The 26,213-nt window shown below is 38.5% G+C and overlaps 1 protein-coding gene across 1 annotated transcript; it reads left to right on the top strand.

Moving 5' to 3' along the window:
* Positions 1-2,432: 2,432 nt before the first annotated feature.
* NAA30 (N-alpha-acetyltransferase 30, NatC catalytic subunit) lies at positions 2,433-26,213 on the top strand (the record flags this gene model as incomplete). The annotated part of the gene is given in 6 exon segments (XM_080665572.1): positions 2,433-2,502; positions 2,505-2,881; positions 2,883-3,197; positions 8,303-8,426; positions 10,979-11,034; positions 22,801-26,213. Coding segments are annotated over 6 exon segments (1,080 nt in total). The 3' UTR covers positions 22,939-26,213.

The following is a 26,213-nucleotide window of genomic DNA, read 5'->3' as shown; positions in this document are numbered from 1 at the left end:
CTACATGAAATAGAACTGAGGTCTCCAGCCTGCAGCCTCCAACCTGCAGCTACCACCAACATGAGAGTGAAAAGTTTTCAGATGATTCCCCTTCACAGCCTTCAAATATTCCAGCTGAGGCCCTGTGCAAAATGGAGCAAAGAAAGGTCATCCCTGTTGTGCTGTCTGAATTCCTACCCACAGAATCTGTGAGCATAATAAATGGTTGTTTTATACTTCTACGTTGAGTGGGGGTAATTTGCAAGGCAGCCAGAGTAACTGAAGAGGACTTATATATCTATGTCAGTGTTTTATTTTTTTAAATATTTTTATTGGTTTCAGAGAGGAAGGGAAAAGGAGAGAGAGAAACATCAGTGATGAGAGGGAATCATTGATCAGCTGCCTCTTGCACGCCCCACACTGGGTATTGAGCCTGCAACCCAGGCATGTGCCCTGACCTGGATTCGAACCATGACCTCCTGGTTCATAGTTTGATGCTCAACCATTGAGCCACGCAGACTGGGCTATGTCAATGTTTTAAATAATGGCAATAAAGAGTATTATTCTATAGTATTTACGTATCATACGTTTATTTAGTTATTCCTGTATAGATAGATACTTAGATGGTTTGGAATTATTTTTTCCTATTATAAACAAGGCTGAAATAAAGAAGCTTCTAGGTCTATATGTACACAAATGTTTTTTATAAAAACTATAAATGAATAAATACATGTAAAATACTTAAAATAGTGTCTGGCATATATTAATTAATTTTTATTACTTTTTGAATCAGTATAAGCTGAACTTTTATATGTAAAGTGATAATTTTTCCTTTGGTGACAAGAACCTTCACAGTTGTATCTAACTAACAGCGGCTTAGATTATGGCAAAAACTTGCAAACATAACCAGTCATAGAATTATATCCCTGCAAACATCCATCGGCTGCACACCTGACCAGTTCTACAAATCACTTGTTTAAAAAGTTGGTTTGCTCCATGTGCTGGTGAGTTACCCTGCCTGCGTTCCTCTTAGAACCGAGAGCGGAAAGAGCGAGCGCGCTGCAGTTCTTTCCTTGCTGCATTCACTTAGGCAGACGGTTAGGGAGAGGGTGGGGAGCGGGGAGGCCTCTTTACCGGTGGTCCGGGCCCTATTACAACTCGTGTCACAGGTTTAGGAATGTATTCTTTTTTCTTTTTAAAATCCCCATCCGATTGACTTTTTTAGTTCTTTTTTGATTTTTAAATATTAAATGCATTGGGGTGACATTGGTTAATAAGAGTATATTACTAACCAAGTGTAGGTTTCAAGTGTAGATTTCTATGATACATGCTCTGTATTCTGAATTGGAATGTGCTCTTTTAGTCACTCTCTTCCACCCCGAACCTTCCGCAGGCGTGCTTGCTGCAGCCCAACGCCTGTAAATCAATCACATTTACCTCCAGTTTTCCTGGGCGGGGTGAAGGGAGATACCCGAAGACTACCTGTCCACCTTCTCTTGTCTAAAAGGGGCAAAGACTAGTTGAACTTAATTCGCATTTTAACTCTCCCTCCTTTTCGATTTTCTCCCCTGATTCGTTCCATTTTTAGGATCTCGGGTAACCGCCCGTCCCCGCCCCCGCCTCGCTCTCCCCCCCCCCCACCCCCCCACCCCCCCGTAGGGCAAACGTTAAAAATGACACAGCTGAGGAAAAGCATTTTTACGAGTCTGGTATATGGTCGGGAGGGCTTTGCGGCAGCTCCGTGGGAGCGGCGGGCCTGGAACCGGGAGCGCCAGCCCGGCCCCACCCCTCCCCAGCCCGCATTGCAAACTCCGCGGGTGAGGAGCCCTAAAGGCCGGGAGAGTGGGACTGGAGCAAGTTACTTCAAAGCCTCCAGCAACTTCCCGCCCTACAGCCCCGCCCACCAGCACGCGCCTCCCCCGAAACCCGCAGTCCACACCTTCGTCCCGCCCCTCCACAGGTCACCTCCCTCCACGCCCCTTTCCCTTGGCCCCGGCAGCCGGCAGGCAGGGAAGTGTCGTAAAGCCAGGCCCAGGAAACTTTACCCGGGGTAACAGCCGAGGCACTTTACGGCGACGGCGGCGGAGTGGGAGCCTGGCGGCGGAGGCGGCCGCGGCGGCGAAGGAGGCGGCGGCAGTGGCTGAGGAGAAAGAGGAGTGGCGGCGGTGGTGGCGGGGACCCGTGCTGGGTGAGCCTCGCGGAGGGACCGGGAGGGGCGGCGGTGACAGGGCAGGCGGATGGGCCCGGGCGGACGGGGACGGTGGCCGGCTGAGCAGCTGGGCGGCGCTGAAGAGCAGGAGGGGGGGCGCCGCGGAATTGGGGGGCACCTCGGTGAGGGACGGTTTCTGCCTTTGTTCCCCCCACCTTCGCCGCCCCCTGCCCGTCGCCCCCTTTGCTCGGCGCTCGCCGGCCGGGTCTCATGGCCTCCCCTCTCGGTGTGTGTTGCCTCTAGGATGGCGGAGGTACCGCCTGGGCCTAGCAGCCTCCTCCCACCCCCGGCACCTCCGGCCTCGGCGGTGGCTGAGCCCGCTGTCCCTTCCCGGCGGGGGCCGCCCTCGCCTGCTGCAGCGAGGACGAGGAGGACGACGAGGAGCACGAAGGCGGCGGCGGCGGCGGCAGGAGTCGGGCGGGCGGCGAGGCGACGGCGGCGGCCAAGGGGCATCCGTGCCTCCGGTGCCCTCAGCCGCCACAGGAGCAGCAGCTCAACGGATTGATCAGCCCCGAACTGCGGCACCTACGGGCGGCCGCCTCGCTCAAGAGCAAGGTTTTCAGCGCGGCCGAGGCGGCCACGACCACGGCCACCCCCGACGGGGGCCCCAGAGCGACTGCAACAAAAGGAGCCGGGGTACACTCGGGCGAGAGCCCCCCTCACTGCCTCCCCAGCCATGCAAGAACTGCGCTCACCCAGCCCCGCGGAGGCAGCGGCGGCGAGCGATCCCGCGGCGGCCCGCAATGGACTGGCGGAGGGCACCGAGCAGGAGGAGGAGGAGGAGCAGGTGCGGCTGCTGTCTTCATCCCTGACCGCCGGCTGCAGTTTGAGGAGCCCCTCCAGCAGGGAGGTTGAGCCCGGGGAGGATCGGACGATACGTTATGTCCGATATGAATCCGAGCTACAAATGCCCGATATCATGAGACTGATCACCAAAGATCTGTCTGAACCCTACTCCATTTATACCTATAGATATTTTATCCACAACTGGCCACAGCTGTGTTTCTTGGTAAGTGGATGGAATGAAAGGAGGGTGAACCCAGCAGAGAGATCCAGGCCGTGCAGGGCAGGGAGTGTGAGGGAGAGAGTGGCAGTGGATCTAGTCTGCCTTTCATAGTGTGCTACGTGATGTAAAGTGAGTGTACTCCTAGGTATTTGGTGAAACTTTTGAAGGTAAGAATTCGTGATCCGGGTTAACTTGATGCTGATGTAAATGCAACAAGCCTGTGCTGTTGCGTGTTGGGGGTCTTATATCCTGTTTGCATTAGCTTTAATTACCCTCCCTCATCCTCAAGTGCTTTGCAGTCATTTGAACATGATTCTGTTCGGATGCAGACCATATTAATCTCTCAATTACAGCTCTAATCAGGGAAGAGTGTGTGCATAAACATGTTTTGGAGAACATGATTTGTCAGTAAACTTGCTGTGGCCACATTGGAGAATTAAATCTCACTAGCATATTCTGTAATTATGGAGATTGTTTCCTTTACTTCAACAGGACAATTAACAGTTGTAGCCAGACTGCCTTCTGGTACTTGATTGCAGATGGTGCTACTAACACTTCTGGTGGCTGAAAAACTCCTGAAACTTAAACAAATACCCTTTTGTGAAATGTAGGAAACTTAAAGTGTGAATTTTTACTAAATTTTTTTCTTTTTTAAGAAACTGGTCATAGATTTGCCTAAATACTCGTAGTAATACTGGCGTGTGTGAAGTATAATTGACAAAATTCTTATTTATATGTTAGCAAAAAAGACGGGGCTACAAATAAGCGGAACAATTTTTTTAAACTTTACATAGTACTCGTGGCTCCAATAGTTTCTTTCCAATTATATTGACCAGTTTCACTTCTTTTGAAACCTTTCACTTATATTAACTGCAGGTATGTGCTTTGTCTCATATACTCACAAATACGTTGTTTCCATTGAATTTTACTGACATACAACATGCTTTTAAGGAGTATGTTATGATATGTAAAGGAAAAGCTACTACTATTATTTATCGTTTCAGCATTGATTTAGTTGCACTTGATAATTCCCTGCAAGACATTTTAACAATACTTCAGAAATCCATCTTTTTGATGCTGTAGCTTAGTGATAATCTAAAAATATATCCTCAGTATTGTAAATAATGGTTGTTCTGCTATTTTCTGTGTTCACTTTGCTAAACTTGAGTTTACACTGTGGGAACTATTTTATAGTCTATGAAACTCCTCTTAGGAGTTTAACCATTGTATCCAAAAATGGGAAAATGATTTTTTTTGGCAGTATTATAAATGTCATATCAAATTCCATTGTAATTGCTAAATATTATAGATTGATTTAACTGTAAATTGACCCACAGAAGTGTACAATTGAGGTACACTTGAAATAGTATATTTCTGTTAATTTCAGAAAATAGTTGTATATACAGGGGTTGGTAGGTTTACAGTTGTGAGTACATGAAACACAGTTTATTTTTATATTATTATTTATTATTTTTCCATACAAACAACTGTAAACCTTTTCCCCACCACTATATGATATTTAGTCAGCTTTTGAGTTCTGATATTACCTAGACCTCTCAACTCATCTGCAATTTTAGACTCTGATAAACTTAATATTAGTAAACTTTAGTTTTGATTTTATATAGACTCCTCCCAATTTGCCAGTTAATTTGTGCTTTAGCACTTAAGAGTCAATTTGTTTAATATTAAATTCTGAATATCTAGAAATTGAAATATGAAAGACTGGTTGACCTATAAGATTTACTAGTGCAAGTATGAATCTGGTGGTGTGGAACATAAAACGATAGCTGAACAAGTAGAGGCTAGGTAGCCTCGGGCCTTTTTATTGGCATTTAAAAATTTTGAATTTCCCATAAGAACTAATTTAAAACAAATATAATGTGCATGTTTATTTTAAATCATATCATTTTAGAACTGTAAAGGATCCTAGAGGTAATCTAGTTCAGATTTATTTTATTAATGAAAAAAATTATGGACCAGAGTGACTTTAAAATGTTTAAATCTCTAGATATTCAGTGGCAGGAAGGTAAAGCTAGAACTCAGGTCTCCTGGCCACTTGGAAACAAGAACCTGAAAAATGACATACCCTTGGTCTATTCAGTGAAGATGATTATGTCACAAAGTTATACTTCTTAAGGGACAGTTGTCCTTACAAACATCAATCTCAAGTGATTAGAAACTTCCAAAATATTCCTGGTTTCCATGAGTATCCTGTAATGAATTAAACAAAATATCTGAGGTTGAACCTTAGAAAATTGTCAATTCTTGACCATATTTGACTAACAGAAATGACAGGGTTGTTGCTTTTTTTAATTCTCACTGGAGGATATATTTTTAATGATTTTTAGAGAGAAGGGAAGGAAGAGAGAAACATCTTGTTGCTTCCTACATGAGCCCTGACTGGGGATTGAACCCGAAACCTAGGTATTTGCACTGACTGGGAATCAAACCCACAACCTTTTGGTGTACAGGATGATGTTCCAACTAACTGAACCTCCCGGCCAGGGCCAAATGATAGTTTCTTCTGATTCTTTCTAATAATTGTAACGTGAAAATAGAGTACTATACACCTGGGAGGCACTGTCACTTACTCTGTACTTAACTAATTTTTCATTGCAGTTCATGGTATTTGAACTGCAGTTGGTGCGTTTTCGAACTTCTTAAACTTATTACCAGTGATGTATAGTACTTCCATTTATTTGTTCTAAATTTAACTTTCTGGCTTCCTCTGGAAACGACGCTTCTTTCCTATTTGTAGTGTTCTGGAATTTGGGACTCTCATTTCACACAATTTATATTTCATATCTGTATCATAGATTGATAAGCCTTTGGTCTTTAGAATTAAGTCTCGCCAGGAATTTTTCAGTTCCTATCTGAAAAAAGAACACATTTAATAGCAGAAGCTTTTATTTGGAAAAAATTAACAAGTAGTTTAGTAATTCTTGTAAGTGTATATTCATCAGCAATTTATCAGGAAAAAATAGCATTGGCCTTCCTCACTACCAACATCTTGTTAATAATAATGCATTATATATTGGGCTTTTATTTTTAAATGATATGTACAACTTCATTCTTGTTCCTATATATTCTTAATTAGGAAGAAATCAATATAGTCCAAGAGGGAACTAATATACTTTGCTTGTTACGTCCTTGGTCAACGGACAAAGAAGATTTGTTTGAAATTTCTATATAATTTGAATGTATTGTCCAGCTCTATTGTATGTAGTGGTTTTAAAATTGTCCTCTTTTGGATGGTTTATTCACTGCTAAAAGTAGTTATTCTACAGTTTCATAGCAGAGATTTCCATTTTCCCTAGCTAATGAGGTCAGGCCCCAAATTTTTTTAACGTACCATTTGGTCTGTAATATGTACACATGTGCACCACAACCACACATATATATTTGAAGTGAGTTTTCATGTGAAAAAGTTCAAGCAATTTTTGCGTAAATTTCAGGTTTTCAAAAGATTTTGAAAGAATCAGATTGATTTATCATAAATGAAAATGGCCCCAAATGTTTTTGGATTATGTGATAAAATATAAATTAATTAGTGTGGATTGTTGAATTTAATATTCCTTTAAAAGGATTTTTCTGACCTAATTTAATTTGCATGAAATAGATTAGAATTATCATGCCTAAAAGATTTCTCCACAGTTTTTTTAAAAAGGGGTTTTATAATCAAATTATAGAATGATGGACTAAAACAATCTTAACAGATTTAAATTAAAATAGGTATCCTATATAATAAAAAGGTAATATGCAAATCAACCAAACGGCGCAACGACTATGATGCACACTGACCACCAGGGGGCAGACTCTCAACGCAGGAGCTGCCCCCTGGTGGTCAGTGCTCTCCCACAGGAGGAGCGCCGCTCAGCCACAAGCTGGGCTGATGCAGGAGCCTCTCCCACCTCCGTAGTAGCGCTAAGGATGTCTGACTGGCTTAGGCCCAAGTTGTCAGTCAGACACCCCCTGAGGGCTCCTGGACTGCTAAAGGGTGCAGGCTGGGCTGAGGGGACCCCCCCCCCACCCCAGTGCATGAATGTTATGCACCAGGCCTCTAGTTAAGTATAAATTGGGCTTTACTTATTAATTTTTTTAACCCATTCCTGTTTTTTTTTGAAATAGTTTCTTCTGAAAAGTTAATAGTATGAAGAGATAATTTGAAGTTTTCATTTTTTTTCTAATGAGGGCTTTTAACAGCAAATAAGTATTTCTGGCTTACACATTATTAAACAATTGGAGCTATTGCCCTATTTATAGTGACCAGACTATATATAGTATTACTAGAAAATTTTATCAGTGATGCAATTTTTGAAAACCATATTTTTAGTTTTCAAAAAAATAGGAAATCTTAATTACTCTGGAAAGCTGTACATTTTTGTTTAAATAGAAAGCTATGATTTTGAGTTCTAGATATACTATGAGCTTTATGATAATGACTTCACTGTCAAGAGTGTCCTAAAAATGAGACCATTGTATATCCATCTATACTTTGTAGTATCTCAATAACAATAACCCCTTGATTAGGATCCAAGGAATATCTTAAAACAATCCTTTTTCTGAAAATATTTCACATTTTTTTCCTGATCAAAATTTGTTCAAGTATAAATCATGTCATATCTTTCACAAAAGCTTTATTATAAATTTAAAGTTATTGTACTTTGCCAATAAGCAAGTTTCACAATATTTTATCATATTTTAATGAAGACTTTTTCTTTAAAAAGCTATTTTCACATATTCCTCCTTTCCAAATCTTAAATATGTATTTATTGCAAATAATATCATTATAAACCTCTTATGAAGCTAATTATAATTAGAGACCTTTTATAAAGCACTTGAATGTTTACCTATGGAATTTTGCTTTTCCCCCCTTATGCTTTGATAATACACATAAGAAATTCATGTTTTAAAGAATGTTGAAAGATATTAAAACTAGAACATTTGAAGGAGCTTTGGGATTTAGATTTCTGAAACTTCTGCTCTCTTGCTAGAATTCTCATTATCTCTTCCTCCTTCAAAAATGCTGATCAGTGGTTGGTTGCTATTTCCCTGGGTACAGTACCTGGTGGCATTATGTTCTTCATAATTGTTTGTTTATTTTTAAGGCCATGGTAGGGGAGGAGTGTGTAGGTGCCATCGTTTGCAAGTTGGACATGCACAAAAAGATGTTCCGCAGAGGTTATATAGCCATGTTAGCCGTGGATTCCAAATACAGGAGAAATGGCATTGGTAAGGAAAATGTTATGTCATTAAAAGAATGCATGAGTTATTTTTTGTATTTTGAAGCAGAAGACTTAAATGTAAATATGTGGAAATGAGCATGATGCTAAGGAAAGAAAATCAAGATTGTTTTTACCTAAAAATATTTCCAAAATCTGTGTGTTTTTTTAAGAGAGAGGGAGAAACATTGAAGTGAGAGCTGCCTCCTTCAAAAACCCCCCACCCCCAATCGAGTCCAAAGCACACAGGGGAATCAAGTTGGCAACCTTTCAGTGCAAGGGACGACCCCCAACCAACTGAACCACACTGGCCAGAGAACCAAAATGTTGTTAATGATTTTTAAAAATTGAGAGGTTATCTTTTTAATAAGTAGCAGGTGACCATTTTTTACCTCCTAACATTATTATGTTCAGAATGCTTTGCATTATACCAATTGCTGCAGTTTTTATAGCATTCTTAGGGTACTTGATCATAGCCCTAAGCTGTCTATGCTTGGGTGAAGTGGACCTCAATCAAGGCAAAATAATGGAGAAATTGTTACCATTATTTAGTACTAGTAATTGTATTAACAATTCAAAGAAGACCAGGAAAAGGAATTCTTACCGTTCCTAATTCTCTCTTTCTTGGATCTACCATTTTTGGCATTTTTCAGTTAATCTTACAATGGTCATTAGAGTCACCTGGGTGATTAAAAAACAAATACATAGGCCCTCCCGCTGAGAATCTTGTTTGTCTTGATAGAAGGAGGGCTGAAGCTTCCCAAGATGACTGTGCTCTAAGCCTATCCTAATGTTTAGGACCTACTGGCTCTTTGTTTAAGATGTAAGAGCAGATTGACAAGTACTTGTTTGAGCAAGTCAAATTTTGGGATGTATTGAAGCTAAGTTAGTATTCATGAAAGAATATTTGATACCTGTACCAGTATTTAATTAACAACAGTTTTGTCTTGCAGTTTTTTCTCAACTATTAGTATTATTGTCCAATTTAAGACACAGTCTTAGTTATCCTGGGAAATCATTAAGAATAGGTTCACTTAATATATTAAGTTTAACCAACTTACAGTGTTATAGTTTACCACCAAGATTTTTAATGAATCAGGCTTGTAATATAAGCCAGGTTTGAGACTTTGATACATTAAAAAGAGCTGATAAGGACTCTTGGAAAATGATAGGCAGTTGTCTGGCTGCTTCGGAAGGCAGAAGCCGGTGGCTTGAAGGTTGCATCTTAGCCCTCAGACATTTTGTTTGGCCCAAATAATGTGTTTGCTCATGTTTTGAGAATTGCGAGATTTCTTATAAAATTTGGATTTCTTTCTTAAAATTCACATTTGGCAGTTGTTTTCCCTTTAATGTACCAAATATATCTGACCCTAACCTAGGATATATTTTATTAGACATTTGCAGACACACCACTGACATCATCTATATACACTGAGTGGCCAGATTATTATGATCTCTGAACGCATAATAATCTGGCCACTCAGTGTATATCCTATATAATAAAAGGCTAATATGCAAATTGTCCCCTCGACCAGGAGTTCAACCAGCAGGCAGGCCAGCCAGCCGCCCATGTCCCCTCCCCCTGGCCAGGCTGGCCGGACCCCACCCATGCACGAATTCATGCACCGGGCCTCATATACACACACACACACACACACACACTCTGAGTGGCCAGATTATTATGCGTTCAGAGATCATAATCTGGCCACTCAGTGTATATAAAAGCCTAAGCAACTGTTAAGACGGAACGACCAGTCGACCAGTCGCTATGACGTGCACTGACCACCGGGGGCAGACGCTCAATGCAGGAGCTGCCCCCTGGTGGTCAGTGCACTCCCACAGCCATCCAACCTCGTTCTCATGGTCCCTTCACCCTGCCAGCAGGCCCCAATCAGTCTGCCGCCCGCCTGCCATGGTGGCGGTGTGGGAGTGAGTGAAGGAGGCGGGGAACTGTGTGGTGGCAAGGTGCCTATGTCGGCGTCCGGCGTCTGTTCCTTCCGCGATCGTCAGCCAGGTCTAGGGACCCCACCCATGCACAAATTTGTGCACCAAGCCTCTAGTATGGGAATACCAGACTTAAGTGTGCCCCATGCTCACAATAAGGTTTGTAGGAACCAATCCAGTGTCTTGGGCCTACTTAGGGTCACAGCAGTTCTAGTGTGATCTTTGGCAAGATTGGTTCACATGCAGTGAGTTCGGCTCAAGAAGTTCCTGGGTTGCTTGGCCATATTATATCTTGCCTTTTTCTTTTTTTCCCTTTTCCCTTCAAACAGAATAGCAGAAATTCCTGCTTGGAGCAAGTAATTACACCTGAGAAAAAGGAATATATCAGGACTTGCTCAGGTCTTTCAAGAGGAAACTTATATTGCTATGTGTAGGTTCTCTTGGCCTTCCATTTTAAATCTAAAATTTTTCTCACTTAATTTAAGATAATCTGTGTATCTGCATTCAAGGTAGAACTCAGCATTTGACATTTATATGCTTATTATGATGTTATAATTTAGCTATCTTTAAGAAACTAATTACATTTTTCCTTCATTAATACTCAGATCTATATTCTAGGTACTAACTTGGTTAAGAAAGCTATATATGCTATGGTTGAAGGAGACTGTGATGAGGTAAGTCTTTCTAAATATTTAAGACCTTTTAGGCAGTATTCTACTGAGTATTTTTATAAATATCCCATGATAATTATACTGCAGGTCTTATAGCAAACTATTAATGTACAAATGCAACTTGTAGTGAAATTATATATTATTTAAACATATGAATTTTGACCTAGAACAAATTTTAAGGTGATAATTGGAGCTAAAATTGGTTGTTTTTTAAATGTAAAGGTAAAATCTTAGACATTTTCAGTAAATAAATGGTATTCAGAGGAATTGGTATTCAGAGGATTTGTTATCAGTTATCACTTATTGTAAGTTACATATTAACCTTAGTTTCTTTCTAAATAAAAGTTTTATTTTTAACTGTGGGCCAACTGTCAACTCATGAAGGACATTTCACATTTGACAAACATCTTTCAGCATTAAATAATGATAAGGCTTGGGGAAGGTGGGTGAAGACAATTACTTTTTTAATGTAGAGCCATCTATATATTAACCTCAGAGCATCTCTTTTCAGCTTTTTTTCTAAGGCCTTATGGCAGGTATAATTTCTTGTATGCTATAGCACTGGGCTTTAAACATGGTAGGTGCTCAGTAAATAATGGTGATAGTTGGGACTGTTAAGATTTACTATTGAATAATTTGAGAGGGAATAAGTATAAATAAGGGGAAGTATAAATGTCTGTATAGCAATGATGACTAAAGGAACAAAGTTGCATTTTTATGTCTAGTAACTGTATGAGTGATACAAGTGACATTTGGACATTTGTCTTTATTATTGGAGGGCAAATGTGCATTAGCTCACAAAATACTTGAAATTAAATAATTTTTTTTTGACAACATACTGACCTTAAGTAACTTGCCTTACTTTTTAAAAAAATTTTCTTTTTTATACAAAATCTAGACACAAGAATTAACCATTTTGTGTGTGTGTGTGTGTGTGTGTGTGTGTGTGTGTGTGTGTGTTTTGGTATAATGTACCTTCCACTGTCCTCGTGCTCTTTAACTCTTCATTCATCTCTCCACTTAAAGCTACAATTAATCTTTTGATATTCATCCTCCCATTTTCTAAGCACACCTGTATGCAGCTGTGTAATACTTTTTTTTTTTTTATAAAAAATGAAATCACAATTATTCTGTAATAGTTTTTCCATTTAATGATATCTCATGAACACATTTCATTGTCAGAATATAGAGATTTACTGCAGAATATACTCATACTTCTTGTTTTCATTAGTTTGTATTCTGACAGATCACACTAAATGGTGGTTGTATGAGAAGGCCTACAGACACACTGGGCAGCACAGAGAAGTCTAGAATTTAATGATATTTAATTTTACTCCAAATAAGATAATTACACATGGTGGAGGATCTCATATTGTTTGCAGCTTTTAATATAAAAAAGTAAAAGGTACAATGACCTTGATAATTTACATGGCTGGTAACTAAAATTTACATACATTTATGACTATAAGTCTATGTGTTTGGACCATAGCCACACTGGCTTAGACAGCTCATCAAGAAGAAAGTCAGGCTTTGCAAAAGTAGTATAACAGTTTGGAGAAATCTTTGGCATGATAAGACTGTGTTTGATCCTCTATTGCTATTTTTTTTTTTAATATATTTTATTGATATTTTACAGAGAGGAAGGGAGAGGGATAGAGAGCCAGAAACATCGATGAGAGAGAAACATCAATCAGCTGCCTCCTGCACACCTCCCACTGGGGACGTGCCCGCAACCAAGGCACATGCCCTTGACCAGAATCGAACCCGGGACCCTTCAGTCCGCAGGCCGACGCTCTATCCACTGAGCCAAACCGGTTTCGGCCCTCTATTGCTATTGAGTAGAGTGATTTCCAGTGAACAGGGAAGCTATGATCAGGGAGTATTATATTCCTTATGGTTAAGCCTTTTCTGAGTTTCCATAATCACTATCTGTGAGACATGCTTCACTTAATTGATGAAGTGTTTAAATGGCATTGGTTTTACTTTGAAAGTTTGAAGGAATAATATGGAGATTTTGGTTATATTGTTTTAGTCTCAAGGTTAAATCCTAAATTAGTGATATATGTATTATGAAATAGTCTTGTCTTTTTTTTTTAATATATATATTTTTTATTCATTTCAGAGAGGAAGGGAGAGGGAGAGAGAGAGAAAAGTCAATGAGAATCATTGATTGGCTGCCTCCTGCACACCCCCTACTGGGGATTGAGCCCAGGGCATGCGCCCTGACTGGGAGTTGAACCATAACCTCCTGGTACTTGGATCAACACTCAACCACTGAGCCATACCAACTGGGCCCTTCTATTTTTTGATTGTAGTGTATTTGTTGGTTCTACTTTATATTGCCATTTCATCCCATTTCGTTTGGATTCTTCCCCTTCCACTCCATTGTAACTACTTTCTAACTGATGTATTTGCTTGACCCAGTAGCTTCTTCTTCCTCCTCTGCTTATTAAAGTACTTGTCAGTCTTTAATACCCAATTAAAATATCAACAACTCCTTAAAGTTTTCTTTAATCCTTCTGGACAGAATCAATTGTACCTTCTCTGGTTTTCTTTACTTCCCTTTTTGTAATATAGTAATCCCTACTTATCTGTGGTTTCACAGTTTCCCTTGGTCAACTAGGCTCTGAAAATGTGAAATGGAAAATTTCAGAAATAGACAATTCATACATTTTAAATTGCCAGCAGTTCTGAGTAGCATGATGAAATCTTGCACTGTTGTTGTACTGCTCCATCAGAATCCTCCCTTTGTCCAGCATGTTCACGCTGTGTATGTTTGCCACAGATTAGTCACTTAGTAGCCATCTTGGTTATCAGATTGACTATTGCAGTGCTTGTATTCCAGTTACCCTTATTTAACTTAATAATGGCCCCCAAACACAAGAGTGGTAATGCTGGTAATGCGGATATGCCAAAGAGAAGCCAAAAGTGTTTCCTTTAAGTGAAAAGGTGAAAGCGTTCAACCTAAGGAAAGAAAAAAAAATTGTATGTTGAGGTTGCTAAGACATATATAAGCCTAAGTGACCGTTATGACCTGTTGACCAGTTGCTATGGTGCGCACTGACCACCAGGGGGCAGACACTCAATGCAGGAGCTGTCCTCTGGGTGGTCAGGTGCGCTCCCACAGCCAGTTTCCCCCGATCGCTCCCCCCCGTCCGGTCCGGCAAACCTCCCATGGTCCCTCCCCGCAGCTGGCAGGCCTCCAGGCCCTGTCCAGCAGCCGGCAGGCCCCGGCCAGCCCTTCCCCGATTGGGACTGGGAGAGAGAGCCCCGATAGGCCCCAATCACCAGCCAGGCCTAGGGGACCCCACCCATGCATGAATGTCTTGCACCGGGCCTCTAGTCTATAACCTGTGAAGTTGCCTAATTTATAAGTTAAACTTTATCGTAGGTATGTATGTATAGGAAAAAATGTAGTATATGTAGGGTTGGTACTATTTGTGGTTTCTGGAATCCAGTAGAGGTCTTGGAACATATCCCCTGCAGATAAGGGGGGGGGGGGGGGGACTACTGTACTTTGCTTAAATTTACTTGTACAGAGTCTGTGTCTTAGCCACTAAGGAGAACAGAGATTCCTTGTTTACTTCTGTATTCTTAGTGTGGCATTAATGGTAGAGTATAATACATGGCTCTTAAATGTACTTTGTTGAACCAATCTTTGTTGAATAATTAGTTCTTTGTTTCTATCATCTTATCTGTACCTCCTTTCTAGCTACAGCAGTTGTCTTATTTGTGTACATAGTAAGATTAAAAAATGTATCTGCAGGATTAACTAAGTTGTTACAATACCTTTTGGTAAAAGCAAAATTACATGTAAAAATAGTCTTGTATATAATTCATTGTTTTGAGGAAAACTTTGAAATTATAATTTTCTAAGTATACAGTGACCCATTATAAAACAACCAACATGTTAATTTCATTAACTTAGAACAACTTTCCATTCTTTTAAAGTGTTAAGGAATTTTGACAAATTATGAGAAGGGTTTTAAATTTCATTTTCTACTACTTAGGTTGTACTACTATTTTTTAAAATTTTTACAAAAATAGATATTTTCAAATATATGAACCTATTAACAGATACATATGGAAATTTTTATGAAGCCTTAGTATACACATCTGGTTAGTTTTTACTTTCTATTCTCTTTGCAGAATTGTTATCTTGAGTCATGTTTACATTGCTCTTGGTTGCCATTTGTCATTTTAAGATATATTCGGAGTAAATTAAGCCAAAGTTAGCAGTCACAAAGTTGAAATGTAGATATATTTATGCCCAAATAATAATGTATATTCTCCTGGTCTAATAGATATTTTTATTTCATCTTACATGACTTTCCTAATTTTTTTAAAAAAATATTTTTATTGATTTCAAAGAGCAAGGGAGAGGGAGAAAGAGTTAGAAACATCAATGATGAGAGAGAGACATTGACTGGCTGCCCATTTCCCCCTCCCCTCAGGTCCTGGAAAGTATCAATCTACCCTCTGCTTCTATAAGTGTGACTATTTTTAGTTTCCATATATAAGTGAGATCATACAGTATTTGTCTTTTTATATCTGATGTATTTTACTTACCATAATGTCCTCTAGGTTCATTCATGTTGACACAATGGCAGGAATTTTTTTTAAGGATAAAAAGTATTCCATTGTATATATGACACTTTTTCTAAATTAAAATTTTTATGTCATTTAAGTTGTTTTCATATCTTGGCTATTGTGAATAATGCTGTAATGGACATGGGAATGCAGATATCTCTTTGAGATCCTGATTTCAGTTTCTTTGGATATGTATTCCCAGAAGTGGGATTACTGGATCATATGATTGTTCTTTTTTTTAATTTTTTGAGGAGCCTCTATACTGTTTTCCATAAAGGCTGTCCCAATTTACATTCCCACCAACAGTGGCTTAATTCATTTAAATAACTTATAATAAACCTGTTACATGTTAAAAAAATAACATACATCTTATGATAATGTATAAGATGATTTTTAAGGTTTTTGTGTTTAATAATTATATATTTTAACATTTTTAGTTTAACTGGAAAAATATTTTGGCTATGAGACTGAGGCTGCTATGTAAAGAACAGAGTAAAATGGAGTTATTTAAACTATAAGGATTTTTGGTTGAGTAATTTAGCCTAATTAAAGAACTGGGTATGAGAAGCCTGGCTTCCAGATCCATATGCTGTCACTTAGTATAGTTGTGTGATTGTAGGCAAGTCATTTAACTTTTTATAATTTCTCTCTTTGTCTGTGCAATGTGATGGTAATTCTGATCTTAAAGGAATGTTATGAAGAGCAATAAAGGTGTTCATTCAGCAATATCAGTGTAAGTAGCCTGTGAGGTGCCAGACAGTGAGCTAGTGCTTAGGTTCTAGCAGTGAACAAGCCTGTCCTCTCTCTAGGAGCTTCCAGCCTATAATATTAAAAAGGGCTTCCTAAACTGTAATGGTTTGGCATATTCTAACAACGGTTTGTTGTGAAGAGAATCCGTAGAAGTTCACTGTAATCCTTTTTTTCTGTTAAGTAGAATTCAACTGTCAAGTTTCTTTAGGACCAAATAACCTTATTATCCTTTGGCTTCCAATGTAATACCCCCATGATGTATACTAAAAGAATAGTTTTATAGTGAATTTCCAGTATAAACCCAGATTCTCTTAAGTATTAAAAAGTAGTTACTTTTTTTCTAGCATTTTCTATTGAGTCAAATAATACATAATCTCTTTGTTTAGAAATTGTGAGTGTGCTGAGGGACCCTTTTTATTTTAACAAAGGTTAGCCCTTTGTGAAATTTTTTTCTATGTAATTCAACACCTCAGTTTGTATTTATGTAGCCGTAGTTAGCTGCAGATGTTTTCAATATTTTAGATTGCCAAATATTAATGAACATGGACTTGGATCTCCTTCATCATGTTTTAAATATGTTAGAGCTTCCATTTGCTGCATTGTTTTTACTTTGAAAATCAATCATGGGAGGTATAGAAGAGTGAATACTATTAAGCTCTAGTTCAGGTTTAGAGACTGGCCTTGAGTTTCATTCATTTGTAAATTAGAGAAAATAATAATTATAGGGTTATTATGAAAATACCATAATGATAAATGCATGTAAAATGCTTTCCATAACATTTAGTAAGCATTTGATAAATGTTAGCTATTTTATTAAAACTGTCACTCCTTTTTATTTCTGTGAAATCAGTGCCAAGTTTTGTGTTGTTGCAGCTTTATTGCTTCTCATATTGTTTTGATTTAACATTTTAGTTGTAATTTAGTTGTTTAGGTGCTGGCCTAAAAAAGAATTCTAGGAATTACCCAAGTTAATTCTTCAAAACTGAAAACTTGTATTGACCAGACTGGAGTGTTAGGTGGCCTACATTACTTTTAAAATTTTTTTTCTATCTATCTATCTATCTATCTATCTATCTATCTATCTATCTATCTATCTATCTATTTCAATATACAAAACAAATCTATTACCAGATTGTAGATACAAAATAATTAGCCATTAAATTCTGTGGGTTTTTTTTTTAAAGAGTGGAGAGATGTGACTCCTTATTTTTATCTTAAAGCAATATGTTTGCTATACAAGTATTATTTTAGGCCTTCTTAGGAAAATTTTCTCATGATCCTGAACTGTTACTTGCTTTCTAGATCTTTTAAAAGTTTGTATTTAGCATGTGATTTGCTTCTATGACTTAATTGCATAAGTAATTGTCTTAAGATGGTGCTTTCTCTTTAAGTACTCTGGTCATTTACAAGATTGGCAGTACTTTTTAAATTTTTTAAATTTAATATATCTTTATTGTTCAGATTATTACAATTGTTCCTCTTTTTTCCCCCATAGCTCTCCTCTACCCGGTTCCCACCCCACCCTCTGCCTTTACCCCCGCCCCCCTCCCCACTGTCCTAATCCATAGGTGTACGATTTTTGTTCAGTCCCTTCCCGCACCCCCCACACCCCTTTCCCCCCAAGAATTGTCAGTCCACTCCCTTTCTATGCCCCTGATTCTATTATATTCACCAGTTTATTCTGTTCATCAGGTTTTTTTATTCACTTGATTTTTAGATTCACATGTTGATAGATATGTATTTGTTGTTCATAACTTTTATCTTTACCTTTTTCTTCTTCCTCTTCTTTAAGAATACCTTTCAGCATTTCTATAATACTGGTTTGGTGGTGATGAACTCCTTTAGCTTTTTCTTATCTGTGAAGCTCTTCATCTGCCCTTCAATTCTGAATGATAGTTTTGCTGGGTAGAATAATCTTGGTTGTAGGTTCTTGATATTCATCACTTTGAATATTTCTTGCCACTCCTGTCTGGCCTGCATAGTTTCTGTTGAGAAATCAGCTGACAGTCATGTGGATGCTCCCTTGTAGGTATCTGTTTTTCTCTTGCTGCTTTTAAGATTCCCTCTTTGTCTTTTGCCCTTGGCATTTTAATTATGATGTGTCTTGGTGTGGTCCTCTTTGGATTCCTTTTGTTTGGGGTTCTGTGTGCTTCCTGGACTTGTAAGTCTATTTCTTTCACCAGGTGGGGGAAGTTTTCTGTCATTATTTCTTCAAATAGGTTTTCAGTATCTTGCTCTCTGTCTTCTTCTGGCACCCCCATAATTCTGATGTTGGTACGCTTGAGGTTGTCCCAGAGGCTCCTTACACTATCTTCATATTTTTGGATTCTTTTTTCTTTTTGCTTTTCCAGTTGAGTGTTTTTTTTGCTTCTTTGTATTTCAAATCTTTGACATGATTCTTGCGATCCTCTAGTCTGCTGTTAGATCTCTGTATAATATTTTTTTATTTCAGTCAGTGTATGCTTAATTTCTAGTTGGTCCTTTTTCATGTCCTCGAGGGTCTCGCTAAATTTATCGGCCTTTTCTAGGAAATTCTTGAAAAACCTTAGAACCATGGTTTTGAACTCTATGTCCAGTCGTTTGTTTTCCTCCATTTCTTTCATTTGTGATCTTTTTCTTTGTCTTCGCATTTTCGCTGCTTCCCTGAGTTAGTAGAGTAGCTTTGTGTGGTAGGTGTCCTCTAGGGTACAGTGGCTCAGCCTCCCCAGTTACCTGAAGTGGACACTCTTGGTGCACCCCTTTGTGGACTGTGTGTTCAGCCTTGTTGTAGTTAAGTCTTAATTGTTGTTGGTATCACTGGGAGGAATTGACCTCCAGGCCAATTGGCTGTGAGGATCAGCTGTGTCTATGCTGGGAGAACTTCTGTGCTGGAGACACTCTTATGAGACAAGATTGCAAAATTGCAAAAGCCTCTGTGCTCAGCTTGGATGGGGCGGAGTTTCAGGGCGGAGCAGACAGCCTTGGCTTCCTGTCAGCCCTGCCCAATGAGGCCCCTGGGTCTCAGTGTCCCTCAGTAATCGCTGCAAGCACCTCTGAGAGAAAGCCGCCCTCGAGTTTTGCCCGCTGCCAGACAGTCCAGTTCCTCCCCAAATGAGTCTGGGTCCCCAGAGTCTCACTCGGAACTGGAGTTCAGTGCAGTCAGGAGCTTTTGTCTCCCTCCCACGTGAAAAAGTCAGCCGTGCACTCAGTTGCCAGTCCTCTCCATGCGCGCGTCTCAGTACCTCTGCCTCCTGCAGCTCCTCTGAGTCTCAGTGTGCTTTTCTCTCTCCTTCTAGTTGTAGAATTTCCACTCAGCCAGCCTTCCTGTGGTTCTGGACGATGTCCGTTTTGTCTTTTAGTTGTAGTTTTGAAATTGTTGTGCGAAGCAGACAATTACCTATGCTGCCATCTTGGTTTCTCTAGATCGGCAGTACTTTTGTTTGTTTAATATTTATGTAATATAATAAAAGGTGCTGAGAACGTATATAACTAATAAATATTTAAGATATTTCTATATGTCAGGCAGTGTGTTAGATGCAGAGGAAGTAGCTGTGAAGGAGGTACCCATCCATAATCACAGCCATTGTTAGGCTCACCAACTAATAGAAATGACATACTTATCAAATGTTAAATGAGAATGCAGTGGAATAAGGAGTGGTGCAGAGTGCTGTGAGGTTGTATAAAAGGAAAGGGATATACTTGATTCAGTCTGGAAGTGACAAGCTAAGGCCAAAAGCAAGGAGGGTAGGAAGAGCATACTTCTAAACAGAGAAAACAGATTATGTGAAGGTCTAAGGTAGGAAAGATCTCAGTAGATTCCAGAAACTGAAAGTTTAGTGTTGATTGTGGAGAGCAACGGGAGAGACAAAGTTTGCAAGGTAGGTAGAGACCAAATTTTGATGGGACTTTTAGATTTCTTTAGATTATTTTTAATTTACGGACTTTATCTTGAGGACAAGCAGGGAATTAACAAGAGCATCATACTACTTAGAGAATGGGAGATCTTTGAGTTAGGAAGCTCTTGTACTTACAGTGAAAGTTGATGGCAGCTCAGACTAGAGTGTTATCAATGAGGATAGAAAGAAGAGGACCAGTTTGGGAGAGATTTAAGAGAGAAAATGGAAATACTCAGTGCTTGGACATAGGGGGTTGGAAAGGAAAGAGGTTCTAGGATGACTCCTAGTTTTCAGGTTTGAGGCATTATTGTGATGGATATCTTGTTACTGACATATGGGATCATGGAGGAGGAGTTAATCATAGTTCAGTTATTGGATATGATGAGTTGAGGTACAATCTTTTCTCAATTTCATTTTTTGTTTGAATTCTTGTTAGATTTTTTGATAGCTTGAGTTGGAATAGGAACATGCTCAAAGGCTTCACTTGGGCCTTTGTTTAATAATATTTTGCCCTTTTAATCCCACTCGAAACACCTGAGGGTTATAACATCCTGACAGTAACCATGGCTCACTGTATTGATAATTCTCAATGAGTAGGTTTAGAATCAATAGAAAAGCAATAGAGCTATGAATATAAAAGTTGGGAGGGTGGGATAAAGGATGTTTTGCTAGAGGAAGGTTAAATAAATTAAGGAAAGAAAATCATATAATTTTCAAAAGTATCATCGTCAGGGCCATTGCTACAGTAATATTAAAAAAGACCCAGAAAGACAATAATACTTTATGTATTTTTCTGTTTAAAGTATTGTATTTAGCCCCCTGACCAGCATCATCTGGCAATTTAAAAAAGTACACATTCTTGGGCCCCACCCCAAACCTACTCAGAAATTTGGGGGTGGGGCTGAGCAATTTTTTTTTTTAACAAGCCCTCCAGGTACACTAAAGTTTGGGTACCTTTGGTCTAGGTCAGTGGTCGGCAAACTGAGGCTCACAAGCCACATGCGGCTCGCAAGCCGCAGTTTGCCGCTCTATTGACTAACGAGTTTGCCGACTACTGACCTAGACTCTCAATTCCAATAATTACAGTCTGTTGTTGTTCCTTGTGATTAAGCCCCTATCCCAGTGGTTGGCAAACTCATTAGTCAACAGAGCAGCCAACTGCAGCTCACGAGCCACATGTGGCTCGAGAGCCACAGTTTGCCGACCACTGGTCTAGGTTAAGCAAATTTTCTCTGCAAAATGCCAAGTAGTAAATATTTTAGGCTTCATGGACCATAGATATGTGATGCATCTACTCATTTCTGTCTTTGTAAATGAAGAGAGCAGCCATAAACCTAATGTAAACAAATGGCCTTGGCTGTGTTCCAATAAAACTTTATTTACAAAAATAGACATGGGCACATTTGACCCAAGGGCTATAGTTTGCAGACTCTGGTGTGGACTCTAGACAAGTGTGGTAGTTGTCATTGGGATAAATGATGACAAATTAATGAAAATATGGCACCCCTTTAACAAGCATGTAAACCTATAGTTTGAGTGTATATTGTATAAGGAAAACTTCCTGCATATGAGACAAAGTTATAAATAGACTAGAGGCCCGGTGCACAAAATTCGTGGACGGGCCTGGGGGGGGGACCTCTCAGCCCAGCCTGCACCCTCTCCAGTCCAGGCCCCCTCAGGGGATGTCCGGCAGTCGGACATTCCTCTCACAATCTGGGACTGCTGGCTCTTAACCACTCGCCTGCCTGCCTGCCTGATCGCCCCTAACTGCCCCCTCCCCCTCGCCCCCTCCCCCGCCGCCAGCCTGATCACCCCTAACTGCCTCTGCCTGCTGGCCTGATTGTTCCTAACTGCCCCCCCTGCTGGCCTGGTCGTCCCCAACTGCCCCCCCCCCCCTGCTGGCCTGATTGCCCCACGCAGCCTGCTGTTCAGTCATTCGGTCGTCCCTCACTAACCCCCCCTGCCAGCCTGGTCGCCCCACACAGCCTGCTGTTCGGTCATCCGTTCAGTTGTGACAGCCCCTGGCTTTTTATATATTAGGATTAATACTTAATCTTGTTCTTTACATACACAAATACAGTAAAATACCTGTAGTTATTTAAAAAGAAAAAGAAAATATAGGAGTTGGAAGTCAATGTGAACACTTTCAAATACTGGTTTATTTTCTAAACCATTGATTTTTTTTTTGTTCTTTCCATCTTTTTGTCACACTACTATTGTCCACAGGGAAATTATTTATCTTTGTCTTAGTTTGAACATATTTTCATTACTAAAAATTCTAAATATCACAAAAATCAGTAGAACAGAACATGTTTCAGTGTTTCCACCCCCTTTCTCCCCAAAAAGAATTATTATTAAACTTTTGATGACTATTTTTGTGTGTGTTTTTTCTGTATGTTTTTAATAATTACTGTTTTAGCTATCAATTTTTAAAAAGTTAAGTATGGTATGTTTTTTAAAAAAATACTTGATCTAAGTGATTTGTCAAATTATGAAATTATAAATTAGTTTCAAATATATAACATTATAACTTAGTTTTTCTTATTTTTTGAAGGTTGTTTTGGAAACAGAAATAACGAATAAGTCTGCTTTGAAACTTTATGAAAATCTTGGTTTTGTTCGAGATAAGAGGCTGTTCAGATACTATTTAAATGGAGTTGATGCACTGCGACTTAAATTGTGGCTGCGTTGAGAAACTGACATCAAGGAACAACTCTCCAACCACTCAGAATCGACCTTTGCATGCAATGCAATTTGTACAGAATTGCTTTGCAGGTGGATTTAGTAATTTCCATGCAGTTCTTATCTGTCAGTGTCTCATTGAGTGTCGCACAACATTTGTTGCACTTTGGCATGGCGCATTTGTTCTGAATTAAAAGAGATTGTTTTAAACTTAAAAGAGTTTTTTTGGTACCAACAAGATGTGCCAGTTGATTGCCAAGATTTGTTTGTTCATTTGCAAAAGTCTGCTGACAATGTAATGAATAACAAACTGATCATTTTACCACAGAACCAGTAAGTGGAACATTATTTTTGTTCCTTAAAAAAGCCAATGTAGATTGTAAAAATCTCTTAAGTATACTAACATTTCACATGAAACCTGCCATAGTTTTCTGAAGGAGGTAGGGGGAAAGCTTCAGTTTTAGGTTTTATTTTTTCAATATTAAATTTTCCATTCTTGAATATTGGTACCTCAGTGATTAGTGAATGAAAAATTTAGGGTTGGTTGTGTCTTACAATGAGTAAAGATAATTAAATTGCGTCTGCCAGTGCTTGTGTAGATAAGTATATTTGTCTTCATCTCTAGTTTTTTAATGCATGCTACCTTTTTCTTTTCTTTTTTTAAGGCCTTTGCAAGCAAACTTTTTTTTTTAATTTAAATTCTAAATTTGATAATAAATTATTTCAGATTTTTATAATTTGGATACTTTTTCCAGGTGAGTGACAGAGTGGTTTACTTTACAGTAAGAAGTTGAATTTACTCGGAAAAATCTTTGAGAAATGGCTCCAAAGGGGATGAGAAAGTTGGTGGAGCTGGGAATTGCTGGGTTTTGGATGCACTTTTTTCTTGAGAGTGAGGGAATTTTTGGAAAAGAATAGAAAATTAATGTAAACTGATATGATTTTATTTAATCAAAATTATTGCTAAGCTGTGAAGAACAGCTTTTACAGTGTAGGTGGAAGTTTTTTCCCACTTGATTAGGATTCACATTGCTTTCATTTCTTGAAATGTTTCACTTTTGGTTCTTGGTCTTTTAAGGTGCATTGTATCCACTTTAAACTGATTTTATTTACTTTCCACTTATTTGAGCAAATACTTGGGGGAACTTTGCTTAGTTCCTAGAAAAACAAAAGTGAGAAATGGAATTTTTTTTTGGAATGAGTTCTTATGGGTTTTCAATAGCCATCACTATGCTCATAAATTGTGTTTTGGTCAGTCTGTGCACTATAACAAATTTTAAAATTAATTGCTTTCAATTGAGTCAGGAAACCTGTGATGGATAATTTATTTAGCTGGAAAACCTAGGTACCCATGGGGGAAAAAAAATTCATTCTCTGTGAAAAATGTTTTATAGGAATCTATGCTTTTTTCTTTCATTTGGATATGCTTTACTTCTTTTCTAGTATTTGGTTTGAATTTTATTTTATGACTATGATTACTGTATTTTTTTTTAAAACCCTACCTCCATTAACAGTTGGTAAAAGCCCCCTTTCAGGAAAGTTTGTTGTCCTTTTTATTTTTTTATTTTTTTTAAAGGAAAGCTGCTCTTTGCTCAGTGTAATGTCTTGAAAGTGAACATGGTAACAAGTACTTTTAAAATAAAGATAAACAGATTTGGTGAAAATAAATCTTTCTGCTGGTGGGATCATTTATAGTTCCTTATTATTAAAGAAACCTTTTTCTTTCCATTTTATATTGCTCTTGAAAGTTGAATGGGCAGAATCCTGGTTACATTAAAATATGACCACACAATACTCAGCTTTTCAGTTGACCATTTTGAGTATGATTTTGGTCAAACTTCATTTGGGCTCTAGCATTTAGAGGAATACCAATTATTGTGATGCTTCTGTTATTTTTAATATGGAGGGAACTGAACTAAAAAAAAAACACAGTACAGTACTTACATCACCAGATTTTCTCTCACCACTTTATATTTGACTTGCTGGTTCATAGGTAATGATTATTGATGAACATACATTTGCTTGACTCACTAAAGGGGACAGTTCTAAAGTAGACACATGCTGGATTTTCAGTTCAACAATTATGTTTTTGGCAGGTTGTCAATGAAACCATTACTACTGACCCTTTCCCTCTGAATTGACTAAGTTTTGCCAAATTGACTGGTTATTTATAAATATGACCATAGCCATGTGATAAAAAGTCATATGGTTGCTGTATTGTTTGACTAGTTTATGTTAAATAAGTGTCTACTTTATGTCTTTAATTGGGTATGCAAAAATTGTTTACTTAAGTAGACTAAAATTTTAACTTCTAACTTGATAACCAAAATTAATTTCTATTCCAATTAAAAGGGAATCAAACATTAATTTACTTTTTGATATTGGGCTTTTATTTTTCTTGAATAATCTAAAAAATTCAATTTAAAATTGATAGAGTGAGTTCACTTGGCTAAACCTGAGCAAAATTGGTGCAACTTTCTTTTAAAGGGGTGCTGCCTCTTTAAGACTGACTGTGCTATCCACTGACACTGGTTTGGCAGTTAATACTGCTGAACATTTTTTATACATGCTACCATGAAGCTATATATGTTAGTATTGAAGAAGCTAACGGGTATACTACCATTTTTGATGTGTGGACTGATTACAATTTCCATTATGTTAAAATAAAACTACTCAAGAGTAATCCACAGGTCAGTAACCAGACAATAGTTTTTGAAGTTGAAGCCAGCAAAATTAAAATAAGAAAGAAAAAATATTAAAAATTTGTTTTTAATATTTTCTGCCTCTTCCCCAAATCACCCTCTCCACTTGCTTGACAAATCTTTGTAAAGGAGTTTGTTTGTCACATGTTTTAACTTTACCTTGCCCTGTGTTATGGTATTGGCTGACATGTATAAGACTGGATGTGTATATTATGGTGTCTAAAAATCATGAAATTCATCACTTTTCAGGGGCATAGATAAAAGCAAATTGGTAGTGCATCAGTTACTTTTCAGTGCACCATGACATCACTAAAATGAGTGCTAAAATGTTACAGGGCTTTCAGGTTTGTAAAAACATAACTATAAATTATATTGACGTCAGATATGAGTTGAGTATAAAATATCACGTGTATCTCAAAATATTGGACTGCTGTTTGATGACTGGATATTGCTGCATAATTTTCTCCTATTGTCCCGTATCCTTTTGGAGAGAGAGATTTAATGGGATTTAAATGTGCAAGCTGTCTAAATAAGATGCAGTCAAATAAAGTATGGTTACGTTGTGTTTGCATTTTTCTTTTAG

The sequence above is a fragment of the Plecotus auritus genome (genome assembly GCF_963455305.1).
Source record: "Plecotus auritus genome assembly, chromosome: 1".
In the NCBI taxonomy this organism is placed as follows: domain Eukaryota; kingdom Metazoa; phylum Chordata; class Mammalia; order Chiroptera; family Vespertilionidae; genus Plecotus; species Plecotus auritus.
This window is presented reverse-complemented; position numbering and strand designations above follow the sequence as displayed.